The sequence below is a fragment of the Neoarius graeffei genome, chromosome 12, assembly GCF_027579695.1.
Source record: "Neoarius graeffei isolate fNeoGra1 chromosome 12, fNeoGra1.pri, whole genome shotgun sequence".
Classification (NCBI taxonomy): domain Eukaryota; kingdom Metazoa; phylum Chordata; class Actinopteri; order Siluriformes; family Ariidae; genus Neoarius; species Neoarius graeffei.
Window position 1 is genome coordinate 3,484,818 of NC_083580.1, and position 13,450 is coordinate 3,498,267.

At 37.9% G+C, this 13,450-nt stretch overlaps 1 protein-coding gene across 3 annotated transcripts in view; it reads right to left on the bottom strand.

The window, feature by feature from the left end:
- The window catches only part of mapk10 (mitogen-activated protein kinase 10), a 75,711-nt gene extending 73,625 nt beyond the window's left edge, over positions 1 to 2,086 (bottom strand). For all 3 annotated transcript variants that reach the window (XM_060935357.1, XM_060935356.1, XM_060935358.1), the window contains exon 1: positions 2,021 to 2,086. In XM_060935357.1, coding sequence (XP_060791340.1) covers positions 2,021 to 2,086 — 66 coding nt within the window. The remainder of the gene's footprint in view (positions 1 to 2,020) is intronic.
- Between the last annotated feature and the right edge of the window lie 11,364 nt (positions 2,087 to 13,450).

Sequence of the window (13,450 nt, forward strand, 5' to 3'; positions counted from 1 at the left end):
TCGTCTCCACTCAAGATCATTATTTTCGACTTAACCCCATTATTTCAGATATAATGACACGATGTGTAAAATGCACAACTCTACGTGTTGGTGTGTTGGCTCTCTTTGACTAACGAATGTTTGATTAAAGCATTATGAATAATATCTGCTCTTTTATCAGCACCTAAATAAAGCCAAACTTTTAAAAAATTTGCTGAAGGACTCGACCAAAATTTAAATCAAATCTTGGTCAAGCTCATTTAAATATTGTTGGCTTGTTTTTAAGATCTAATTTTGGTCACACCTTCACTGGAGTATTACGTAAGGGTAGAAAGACTGTGTGCTATGAGAGTAAAAATGTAAAAATATTTTTCCTCAATTGAAAAATAAATCTGTTCTAATCCCAGATGAATATTCCTGCACCACTCGTGGTACGCTGAGAGCCCCCTCTTTTAGAGAAGCGGTACTGTAAGCACCTGTAGGTACATGGTATATGAGTAAATACAGTATGTAGTGTATGTTTTACAGGTTTCACAGAAAACTTAACTGTTAAAATGGATAAAAGATTATTTAATTATATAATCATTTTATCTTGCATTCTGAACTTGCACCAGGGTTGCCAGGGTGGCCGTTTTTATACGTTAAATGGACCAGATTTGGAGAAAAAAACACAAGTGTGCATTAATAATCTCATCATCTCATCATCTCTAGCTGCTTTATCCTTCTACAGGGTCGCAGGCAAACTGGAGCCTATCCCAGCTGACTATGGGCGAAAGGCGGGGTACACCCTGGACAAGTCGCCAGGTCATCACAGGGCTGACACATAGACACAGACAACCATTCACACCTACGGTCAATTTAGAGTCACCAGTTAACCTAACCTGCATGTCTTTGGACTGTGGGGGAAACCGGAGCACCCGGAGGAAACCCACGCGGACACGGGGAGAACATGCAAACTCCACACAGAAAGGCCCTCGCCGGCCACGGGGCTTGAACCCAGGACCTTCTTGCTGTGAGGCGACAGCGCTAACCACTACACCACCGTGCCGCCCTGCATTAATAATGATTTTATTTTTAAATAATATAAATTTAATAAAGGAATCAAAGGGAAACTGTAAACACAGATATTGTATCTATTGATTCACACCATTGGCACACTGGCGTAAAATTTCATGATCAGGACGATTGCACTGATTTAAAAAAATGTGGAATTTGGGATGTAATTTGCGATACATCGTTTCAAACATCCTTGCATCAGTAAAATGTAATTTATTAATTTTTAATTATCAGTACAATGCTTTTATCATTTAAAATGTGACCAATAATTTTTAATTTGCACTAGCAGTGCTGGCAAAAATTGTTATTCTCACTCAGGATCTTTCTACATTATTATTAATTTGCTTCCTATTATTATTTTTTTATTTTATTTTTTTAAATTGGCAAAAAACACAGCCTTCCTTCTGTGAGTTTATTTTGGAGTTAGACTCGCTCCTCAACCCCCTCCGTGTTGAGGAGCGAGTCTCAAACATCAGAATTTTTCCCATTCTGATGTTTGAACATTGTGATCATTAACTGAAGCTCGTGATTTGTATCTGCGTGATTTGATGCATCAAGGGATCGGCTGATCAGAGAACTTCGTCAAACAGAACAGCAGATGGATTTAAGGGGGTTCCTAATAAAGTGGCCAGCGAGTGCATTCTTTTTTTTAAATAAAGACAGGATGTGAAATGAATACAAAGGAAAGTCACTTTTTTTTTACGTCAGGTGATTCAAACAATTACTTGCTTTTTTTTTCCGTCAACAAAAAGACGAATGTAATCTATACTCTATTTTCTGTCACGTCCCACCAGGTTTTTAGTGCTTTCTTTCTTTATTTCCTTTCCTTTCCTTGTTTTTAAGATGTAATCAGGCTGAAACCTGGCAACCCTGGTTCTCAGATACATGACCACTTCAGACAAAGACACACTGACAACAAAATGAAGCAGGAGAATGGAAGTGAATGAATACTGTACCTGTTACTTTACCTGTATGGAACACACACCTGACAAAAGGCAATCTTCACGTCCAGGATTGGTGCACTGCAGTTGTATAAGAAATGTCTGTTCATAAATACCTGAAAAACACACACAACACAAAGAATTCAAGTCCAGTGTGAAGCAGATGATTCTGTTTTCCCCACAGACCCGTCGGTGACCCGCCGTTTCTACCGCAGCATTCTGATTGGTCAGAAGGTGTCGATTAATGCTTAATAAAGTGATTAAAGTAGAACTTTTTTTTTTCAAAAATGTTCCACAACATTAACCGTAACTATAAATGGATAAAAATATGTAATGATGTGGTGTTAATTGCTGTGGAATAAGAGGAATAAAACGTTCAGGATTTCACAGATTTGTACACTCGCATTAAAAATGATCATCATTTTAATTTTGATTATTTTGGTAAACATTCAAAGAAACAAATGGATTTCTGTATATATTTTTTAAATTTTTAATCTTTACTGAGAAATCTGAAATTGTCTAATGCTTTCATTTTTTTTGTGAAAAAAAATTTTTAGTCCTCTTATTATGAAAAAAAACCCCTCTAAAGTATGTTCAAGGCATTTAATCAAAAATTTCTTAAATCATAACTTTAATTTTAAATCCACAGAAAATTATGGAGGTTTTTTTTTATGTACATCTAAAAAATTAAATGAATAAGTCCTGGGCAATATGATAACATAAAACTAATATTGTGATAAATTACATTACAGTTGGTTTCATCATTGGCCAACTACATTTCTGCTCTCAGTAACAGATTGAATGTTATGAATATATATTTTTTCATTATCTTCTCTACTGTTTTGCTGTTAGCGCAGCTACATTTAACAGTTATTCCACGTAATCGAGTCGTACATGAGCTGATAGCCGGCAAGGCGCGTAGCACCAAGTTGTCTATAATCCATGTATGACGAGATTGAGTGGAATAACTGTTTTATTCTATCCACATTCACTGGATTTTGAGAAAGAGAAAATTTTTTTTTTTTTTGCAAATTTGATCAATAAAAACTTTACGCAAAACGTCTGACAAAAGCATTTACGCTTAGAATGTAAACAAACTGGCAAAATGACGGGCAATTTTTGAAAAATTTTATAATAATAATAATTCTTGAAAAATAAAAAAAGATACATTCTTACCATCAAATACTTTCATTCCATATTTTGTTGCGGGGTTTTTTTTGTATTTTTTTGGGTTTTGTTTTCAAGTAGAGTTTTTATTTTGTCCTCGGTTGGTTCAGCCACACGCTCTGCCTTTTTATTTTTCTCTACTCACGGTATATGAGCTGATATCCTAGTCATAGAGTAGCCAGTCAGAGCATGATTGCTTATATTCAGTGAATGTGGATAGAATAATTTGGAATATTCTATATCAAAAATTGTGGTCACATTTTTCTCCACCAAGTTCAGCAATATCGATCGATAAAGTTTAAACGTTTGAAGAAATCGTGATTACTATTAAAATATGATGAATTACACATTCCTAATGTTCCATAACTGAATTACTCACATTATTTACTGAATGTAAAGACATTAAAGAAAAATAATACAAATGCACTGCTGTGTACAGTACACAAGTCAGCATGCATTCTGTTATCTAGAGTCGTTTTAAACAACAAAGTCACTTTCTTTGAGAAAGGGTAATGTTATTCCGTGCACTAGAAACGGTGTATATAAAATAAAAGACTGATAAATCTTGTTCTTAAACATTCAAAGGCAAAACAGACAAGCCCTTAGTGGAACAACGTCTGTAGACGTTTTCACAGGCCTTATCCCTCATGAGCGCTGGTGGAAGAAGCAAATTCCCCACTAAGTGTGAAAAAAAAACAAGAAAACACATTCGCTTCAAGCCACATCTCTGTTCTCTGAATCTAAATCCTTCTGGAATTAAAAAAAAAGACTTGTGTTTTATTAGCTTCATCATCATCAGAATGTAAATCAACCCTGCACAATGATAATAATGATGATGATGATGATGACGGCAATGAAGGGTCCAAGAATAGCAGTATGCTGATGACTTCCTTTGCGTTCCCTGAGCATTTCCTGCTACAGGAAGCCAATTTCTGATGGACTAAACACACGCTGCCTCTATAAAACACCCCATGGTTAGATTTTAAATATTAATCAGTGTTTTCCAAGCACCAGCAGAAGTTGCGTATGCATCATCGTCCTCAGCCAAAAGCACATGCTGTACTCGTCTTCCTGAGGAGGCGTTCGTCATGAACAGGATTACTCAGAGATGATTTCAAAAACATGATTGACAGATGCTGCTAAAAACGCTGCACAATAAGGAATTCAGCCATAGAATGGACATATTTATTAAAGATTATTGCACAGTATCGCGCTGTATACCGTAAGACTCGGGAAAGTGTCGAAGCTGATTTACGTACAGGGTCCATGGACGATTGTTGTTGTTTTTGTTTTCAAATGAACAGAATAGCTTTTAGTACGACATACAGGACCAAGTCAGTGCTAATAAATACATAAATCTTATTAAACCTAAAACTCTTTAGAAACAAAGATTTCATGTGCAAATTCATACGTCCAAAGGGCTTGTATTAAATTTGCATTCTGACTCGGTATCACAAAAAGGATCAAAAAGTGTTGTTTTTTTAAATAATGACTTTTTTTTCTTTTGCAAATTGTGGTGTATAATAGTCCTGATAATCATATAATTTTAAAGAATTAGCTCCACCCCCTCCTGGGACCAAAAGGCTTTTTGTTGGGTTTTTGTTGTTGTTGTTGTTGTTTTTCTTTTAACGTAAACAGATCTTATGAATAAGTTTTCATTCTCCCCTAGCCTACTCTATGAACACACACCCTCAGTTATTTTGTGTACATTTTGTGTCTTTGCGTATTGTTTTTACACACAGCCATTATATAATGTACATTATTCTATCCACATTCACAGGATATGAGCAATCGCACGCTCTGATTGGCTACTCTACTACTAGGATATCAGCTCGTATACCGTGAGGAGAGAAAAACAAAATGGCAGAGCGTGTTGCTGAACCAGCTGAGGACAAAATAAAAACTCTACTCGAAAACAAAACCCCAAAAAATATTTTTTTAAAAAGCAACAAAATATGGAAAGAAAGTATTTGATGGTAAGAACGTATCTTTTTTCTTTTTTCAAGAATTATTATGATTATTATCACAGTTTTCACAAATTGCTCCTGTCATTTCGCCAGTTTGTTTACATTCTAAGCGGAAATGATTTTGCTGGACGTTTTGTATAAAGTTTTTATTTATCAAATTTGCAAAAAATAAAAATAAAAATTCTCCGTTTCTCAAAATCCAGTGAATGTGGATAGAATAAAACAGTTATTCCACTCAATCTCGTCGTACATGGATTATAGACAACTCGGTGCTACGCGCCTCGTCAGCTATCAGCTCACGTACGACTCAATTTCATGGAATAACTTAAATATATTGGACGTGCAGTTATGCGTGCATAGCTAGGTTTTGTTTCACTTTTATTCTTATGGGTGTTTCTTAGAGATCTGAGTTCAGCACAGTGATCAAGAAGTCCTGCTTTTCCACCAACAGGGAACGGGTTCCGTTCTGGTTCATGCAAAAATCTGTGAACTATTCAGATGATTTTGACCAAAAATAAACTGGTTCAGAACCTGAAAAGTTGGTTCCCAGCTGGAACCAAAACATAGCTGTTTTTTCCAGCATGAACCGTGATGACATCAGTGGGCGTGTCATTTATTTTTTTGGTGAGGAAGCAGAAAAAAGTAATGGAGAATGCAATGGAAAAGGAAACATCTTCAGAAAAAAATGGACTGTAAACAAATTTGCAAAAACAGAACAAAAGTTCGGAGGTAATCAATGCACACCACCATCTTGCGACTACTGTTTTACTCCCGTTGTGAATTGTGCCACGCAAATTGGTCAAAATGTGGGCTGGATCACTAGCAGGCACCAAGATTCAAAGGATGCTGAACAGAACCGGGTCAAGAATGCATTTCCTGTTGGTCAAAAAGATGTAAACAAGTAGCACATGCAACACCAGGACACATCCAATCTGAAAACGACGTGCACTGTTTTGCTACAGGTTCCAGATTGAAGGACACGAGGTAGGTTTTCTCTCATTTTTTTGGGTGTGTCAGTGTCAAAGGTGTTACCCAATCAGGAGCGATGTGTAAATAAACCCCGTCATACTAAAAAGGCAGCGCGCACAATGGGTCCTAATAATGTTTTCTACAAGTGTAGCTTGGTGTCTGCAACATGAGAAGACATTTTTGTCACATTGTTCAGAAATGTTTCGAAAGCTGTGATTTGAACCAAAAACCTTCATCGCAGTAGGAGATAAATAAGAAACAAAACTCTCTGTGTAATGTTGTTATTGGAAAGTAATCAAGGACGGGGCGGGGTGATGAAGAAGAGTTTCTGCTACCAAAAAAAAGGATGATTTTCCCATAATGTAATTACAACAATTTTATTCATTTGTGATTGACACATCATACATTTTATCCATTTAAAGTTATGTTTAATGCTGTGCAGTGTCCATCAAACAAGTTAGCATTAATACGTTTGTACAGTGGTGCTTGAAAGTTTGTGAACCCTTTAGAATTTTCTATATTTCTGCATAAATATGACCTAAAACATCATCAGATTTTCACACAAGTCCTAAAAGTAGATAAAGAGAACCCAGTTAAACAAATGGGACACAAATATTATACTTGGTCATTTATTTATTGAGGAAAATGATCCAATATTACATATCTGTGAGCGGCAAAAGTATGTGAACCTCTAGGATTAGCAGTTAATTTGAAGGTGAAATTAGAGTCAGGTGTTTTCAATCAATGGGATGACAATCAGGTGTGAGTGGGCACCCTGTTTTATTTAAAGAACAGGGATCTATCAAAGTCTGATCTTCACAACACATGTTTGTGGAAGTGTATCATGGCACGAACAAAGGAGATTTCTGAGGACCTCAGAAAAAATGTTGTTGATGCTCATCAGGCTGGAAAAGGTTACAAAACCATCTCTAAGGAGTTTGGACTCCACCAATCCACAGTCAGACAGATTGTGTACAAATGGAGGAAATTCAAGACCATTGTTACCCTCCCCAGGAGTGGTCGACCAACAAAGATCACTCCAAGAGCAAGGCGTGTAATAATCGGCGAGGTCACAAAGGACCCCAGGGTAACTTCTAAGCAACTGAAGGCCTCTCTCACATTGGCTAATGTTAATGTTCATGAGTCCACCATCAGGAGAACACTGAACAACAATGGTGTGCATGGCAGGGTTGCAAGGAGAAAGCCACTGCTCTCCAAAAAGAACATTGCTGCTTGTCTGCAGTTTCCTAAAGATCATGTGGACAAGCCAGAAGGCTACTGAAAAAATGTTTTGTGGATGGATGAGACCAAAATAGAACTTTTTGGTTTAAATGAGAAGCGTTATGTTTGGAGAAAGGAAAACACTGCATTCCAGCATAAGAACCTTATCCCATCTGTGAAACATGGTGGTAGTATCATGGTTTGGGCCTGTTTTGCTGCATCTGGGCCAGGACGGCTTGCCATCATTGATGGAACAATGAATTCTGAATTATACCAGCGAATTCTAAAGGAAAATGTCAGGACATCTGTCCATGAACTGAATCTTACGAGAAGGTGGGTCATGCAGCAAGACAACGACCCTAAGCACACAAGTCATTCTACCAAGTTGTGGAAGGACCTGAAGCGAGCAGTTCATGTGAGGAAACCCACCAGCATCCCAGAGTTGAAGCTGTTCTGTACGGAGGAACGGGCTAAAATTCCTCCAAGCCGGTGTGCAGGACTGATCAACAGTTACCGCAAACGTTTATTTGCAGTTATTGCTGCACAAGGGGGTCACACCAGATACTGAAAGCAAAGGTTCACATACTTTTGCCACTCACAGATATGTAATATTGGATCATTTTCATCAATAAATAAATGACCAAGTATAATATTTTTGTTTCATTTGTTTAACTGGGTTCTCTTTATCTACTTTTAGGACTTGTGTGAAAATCTGATGATGTTTTAGGTCATATTTATGCAGAAATATAGAAAATTCTAAAGGGTTCACAAACTTTCAAGCACCACTGTACGTGTCAAGCATCCGCTGTACCTGTCAGTTCCTGGAAATGAGCTGTTACTATAGACAGCGTGCACGTGACGTCATGAGGTCACGTGATATTTGTTTATCTGCCATCTTGGACAGCATGGCCGCGCATAGAACTTAGACGAACCCGTTCTAATTATTAAGTGTGTGGGAGTAGATCTTTCGAGAATGGTTATGTCTTGTTCAGCATTTGGTTGTACCAATAGACAGGGCCAAAAGGAGGGCCTGTCATTTTATAGATTCCCCGCAGACAAGGAGAGACGCGCAAAATGCGTGTCCGCTGTGCGAAGAGAAAACTGGAACCCCAGTTCTACCAGCTGAATTTGTAGTGAACACTTCATATCAGGTAGGTGTAATCTTCTAATACATTTATATCTGATATTGAATAATAATTCTGCACAGATAAAGATAGCGGTGATTTGTGATATTTTTCAGCGCCCCTAGAGGTGTGGCATGTGTATTGCATCGTTTTCAGCAAGCGTTGCATTGCCATATGGACCTGATATTTTACTGATCGTTGCCCATTTGGACGCGATATATTTTTAAATAACATCTCGTTGCTGTTGTCGTGTGGATGTAGCCTGAGATTCTGAATTCTGAATTTATGAAGCATCTAAATAGATTTCTCTGGAGGTGCAGCTCAGTAATAACACCACTTTCTGCTGGACTTCGAGAAAATGTACTACAGCAAGTAATCATGATATAAAATAAATAAATCTTTTTGTATTGTCAGGCTTAAATAAACAGATTCCATACGGACATGGTTATATGAAATACTGTAATATTTCCAAAATCTAAAGAGAGAACATTTCAGCAATCTTGTCTCGTCTTCTTCCGCTTTATCCGGGGCCGGGTCGCGGAGGCAGCAGTCTGAGCATGGAAGCCCAAACTTCCCTTTCCCCAGACACCTCGGCCAGCTCCTCGGGAAGAACACCGAGGCGTTCCCAGGCCAGCTGAGAGACATAGTCCCTCCAGCGTGACATTTCAGCAATCTAATCTTATCAAACCTACAAAGGTTTCTTTAATATAAAAGATGCCAAAACGCAACCTTCATTACATCCCCTTGCCATCTGAAGTGCCCTTATATAGAAGATATTACACGGTGGTGTGAAGATATGACGTTTATCTTCGAGTGGTGACTGTATATATCACGAGTGAGCAAAGTGAATGTTCTTTAAATTATATGGACACACCTACAAAAAACCCTGCAAGTTAATGAAAAGAATTTTAATTCTGAACTGGTTCGCTATTTTGACAACGCAGCGGGAAAACACTGGCAGTGACATCATCGAAGTGAAACATCGGGAATTATTACACATACAGGACACTTTTTTGATGGAATAAAAACATGTTCTATTCCCTTCTAACAGGTTTCATTCATTTGGTTTGATAGCGTGCAATATTGTTAGCATATCGCTTATCCTACGTGTATTACGTCACTCTACACAATGGAGAATGAGCGTTGAATATGGTTTACGATATTGCATGGTTGTCAAGACAACACGATGTCACACATCGGGGACATAAAACTTCCGCACTAGCGAGTGAGCGACTGGGACAGTTTGTAAAGAAACATGGCCGCCAGGTTTGCTTTGTTAAATACAGAAGATTTTGAGAGAATTTTGAAATTGAAAGACACATTGAACACCCGAAAGGAATGTGTATTGATAATAATAATAATAATAATAATAATTATTATTATTATTATTATTATTATTATTATTATTATTATTATTATTATTATAATGGCTTTTTTTACGTGGTCTATCAGATATATTCCATTCAGCTACTCGTCTTCGACTTGTTCAGTATCATGCTAGCTGAATGGAATATATCTGATAGACCACGAAAAAAAAGTCAGCCAATATTATTTAAATCTGTCACTCAGATCCGTGATGTATTTTGTATGAAAAATGCGAGTTTTTCAACACGAGAAGATAAACTTCATATCTTCAAGCCAACATGTGATTTTCTTTTTATTATATCGACACAAACAAAAAGTCCCCAAATTTATCAAAACAACTCACTCACCGATTTCCTCACGAGCCACATATGGAGATTTTTGTCCCGGTTTCGGTTCTCCACGTCCCGGATGGAGCTCGGATGAAAAATACGAGTGGTGTATTTCCCACTAAAACACTCATGTCTACGTAATATTATATTATATATAAAATCAAGACTTGCGTTAAAACAGTGCTGACGCTGGAGACTCCTTCCATAAATGCTACATAAATGTCTCATTTTGTCTTCAGAAAAACAATAAGATGTAATGATTGCATTATATATGAATATATTTTCATGTCAGAAAATCAAGAATATACATTTAAATTATTATTATTATTATTATTATTATTATTAAGAAGAAGAATAAATGTTAAACAGTGTATGTTCAGGAAGTGAATTTATTTCCAGCACTGAGAGGTTCAGGTACCGTAGAGGATCATGAGAAGGTCAGGGACGACCTGATGGATCAGTGTATCATGGTGAGATCTGATAAATCAGACACATGGCTGTGAGTGTGTGAATTTATCACTGGTTTTAGAAAAATGGGGGAATGATGGAGAGAATAGGAAGTCCCTTTCCAAGGACTCGGACAAGGACAAAGATAAAATGAGAAGGAAGTGGATGAGTGGAAGAGTGTACCATGTTTGATCCCCCTTGTAGCCTGAGTTACCCACTGGTGTGTGTGTATGTGTGTGTGTGTGTGTGTGTTTTACTGAGACATACGAGAAGTTAATTTTGCTAAGTGGTGATGATCAGGTGACGTTGAATGATCCGTCACTCAGGAACCAACAGATGGAGAACGTCCGTCACCTAGACCACTACGTGTGTGTGTGTGTGTGTGTGTGTGTGTGTGTGTGTGTGTGTGTGTGTGTGTGTGTTAGCATCACATCACCTTCAGTGTCTCAGGTGGATGTGTATTGGTTTGCGACAAACAATTATGTTTCCATATGATGCTAGTTTCCACTCGCGTCTACCACAGCCCTGAAACAGACATCTAAAAACACCATATGTTCAGTTTCCCAGGGAAAAAAAAAATCTAAGCAGCTGTGTTGCTGGTGCCGTGCTGAAGTGGTGACAGACTCGATCACTGAATACACACCGTTTCCTGCTGCAGCAGGGCATTAGCTTTCACCACGCGCCCTCTCCACCTAATATATAATACGATTACTGAGACATGACTTGGGGAAAGAAAAAAAAACGGACGGGGTGGGGGAACGCCTAGAGTCTTCTCAAGTAGAATAAATCTCCAGTCAGGATTTGACATTCGGTGGATGCAGCGTTTCAGGGCTCAGATAAACGAATGCATCACTAATAAGACTCCAAACACTTTGGTTAAAAAAACCACAAAAAAGCAATGCAAAAAGGAACACAGACAGAAATGAAAAACGGCTTTAAACAGTTCCACAGGGTTTGTTTTACCACAAATTCTCATCTTCATTTCTGTCAGAATTAAAGGTGCAGTTTGTCCTTTTTTTAAACGTTTCTAATCATATAACAATGACTTCATTTCAAACATTTCTGAGAAAAAAAAACTGTTTTGCAAAATCGCATGTATTGGATTTTATTACTTTGGTCATTTTAGACTTTGGTTTCCATTTTTTCTGGCCCTGAAATTAGCTCAGTTTGCTCCGCCCCCCTCTGGAAGAGTGCAGCTCATTTCCAGCACTTTCTTTTTTCTTTAAAAGATGTGTATATGTTTCAACAGTAGAAGTCTGAATGGATGACGGAGGGGTGGTTTTTTTTTTGCAATTTTAGTTCTACAGCAGCAGAGGACTCTGAAAATGACAAACGGCCACTTTAAAGTCTTCATTTTGACTCGTAGGGCAAATCTGTTTTATTTATGAGGACATGTTTGTAATGAGACACGGGTCACTTGGTGATTTAAATGATAGTGAAATATTTTAATTAAGGTAAACATTTATTATGCAGGCATTTAAATTACAAATCATGTATGCAAAGCGCCTTGTGGTATGCACACGTCCCAGGTTTTACGAATAAATGGAATGTGAAGTCCTTCTTAATCGGAAAGTCAATCTTCCATATTTCATACGATTCCATAAATTCTTCCTCAAGGACTCGTAACTCAGCTGAGCGTTAGCTTTCAGACAGACGGCATATCAATCACCTTCGTCACCCCCGTTTGGCCAGAAACCCCACTGAGCTCCTCGGCGCTTATTAATCAACTCATCACAGTGTGTAATTACATGAATATGCAAATGAGGGGCGCGGAAAAGGAGGTGAGGTAATGTGGCATGAAACGAGGAGTAAAGGGGGAAGTGATGATGATCTTCGTACAAAACCGTCTTTGTTGTCTTCCTGACTTTTTCGAAAAGCTCATCCAGCTCAATTTTTTCTATTGTTCTCGTTCTTTATGTGTGTAACGTCATCTCATCTGTCGTACAACAAAAAATGTGGTGGAAAAAAAAGATTGAAATAAAAATACATTAAATGAATGTTAAGAGAATTTCCCCCTTGTTTGGTGTGATAACATATTAATGGCTGCCATCTTGGGCACCCGGACTGTTCAGTTTGATATTTGATTAAACTCATATTATTTTATCCACATTGACTGGATATGAGCAATCGCACGCTCTGATTGGCTACTCTACTACTAGGATATCAGCTCATATACCGTGAGTAGAGAAAACAAAATGGTGGCGCGTTACTGAACCAACCGAGGACGAAATAAAAACTGTACTCGAAAACAAAACCCAAAAAATATGAAACAAAGCAATAAAATATGGAATGAAAGTATTTCATAGTAAGAACGTATCTTTAAAAAAATCAAGAATCCTCTGCTCTGCACATTTTACTGAAGACTCGTGCGAGACCTCTGATCTGTTGAGGAGCGTTGGATATAAGCCCGGATTGAAAAAGGGTGCAGTATCAACAATTAAAGAAAAAGAAAACTACAAGTATTTATTTATTTTTTTTTAAAAGGAAAGTGAGTTCAGTTGCACCAGTTCTCCCAGAGTGAGCCGAGGGTTGTTGCTAAAACCCGGGACGGGACATATCACTCAGGCAGTGACCTCCCCGCAGTTGTTGCTAAAAACAGTGACATCCCGTTCCGTCCCGGGTTTAGCAACAACTGAGCCTGAGCTGAGCAGTAATGGCGGACTACACAGTATGAAGAAAACAGTGAATGAGTGGACCAGCCGTCTTATTTCTAAACTGGATATCGCTGCCATCTCGCTCTTACGTGGAAGAAGCGAATGAACGGAGAACTGAACAAACAACTGAAAGTCAGATTGTTTCAAAACAAATGGCCACAAGGTCGGCCTTCAAGAAGCGAGAACACAGACGGGTAAGCTCCAACTCTCATTTGGATTAAAAAAAAAACA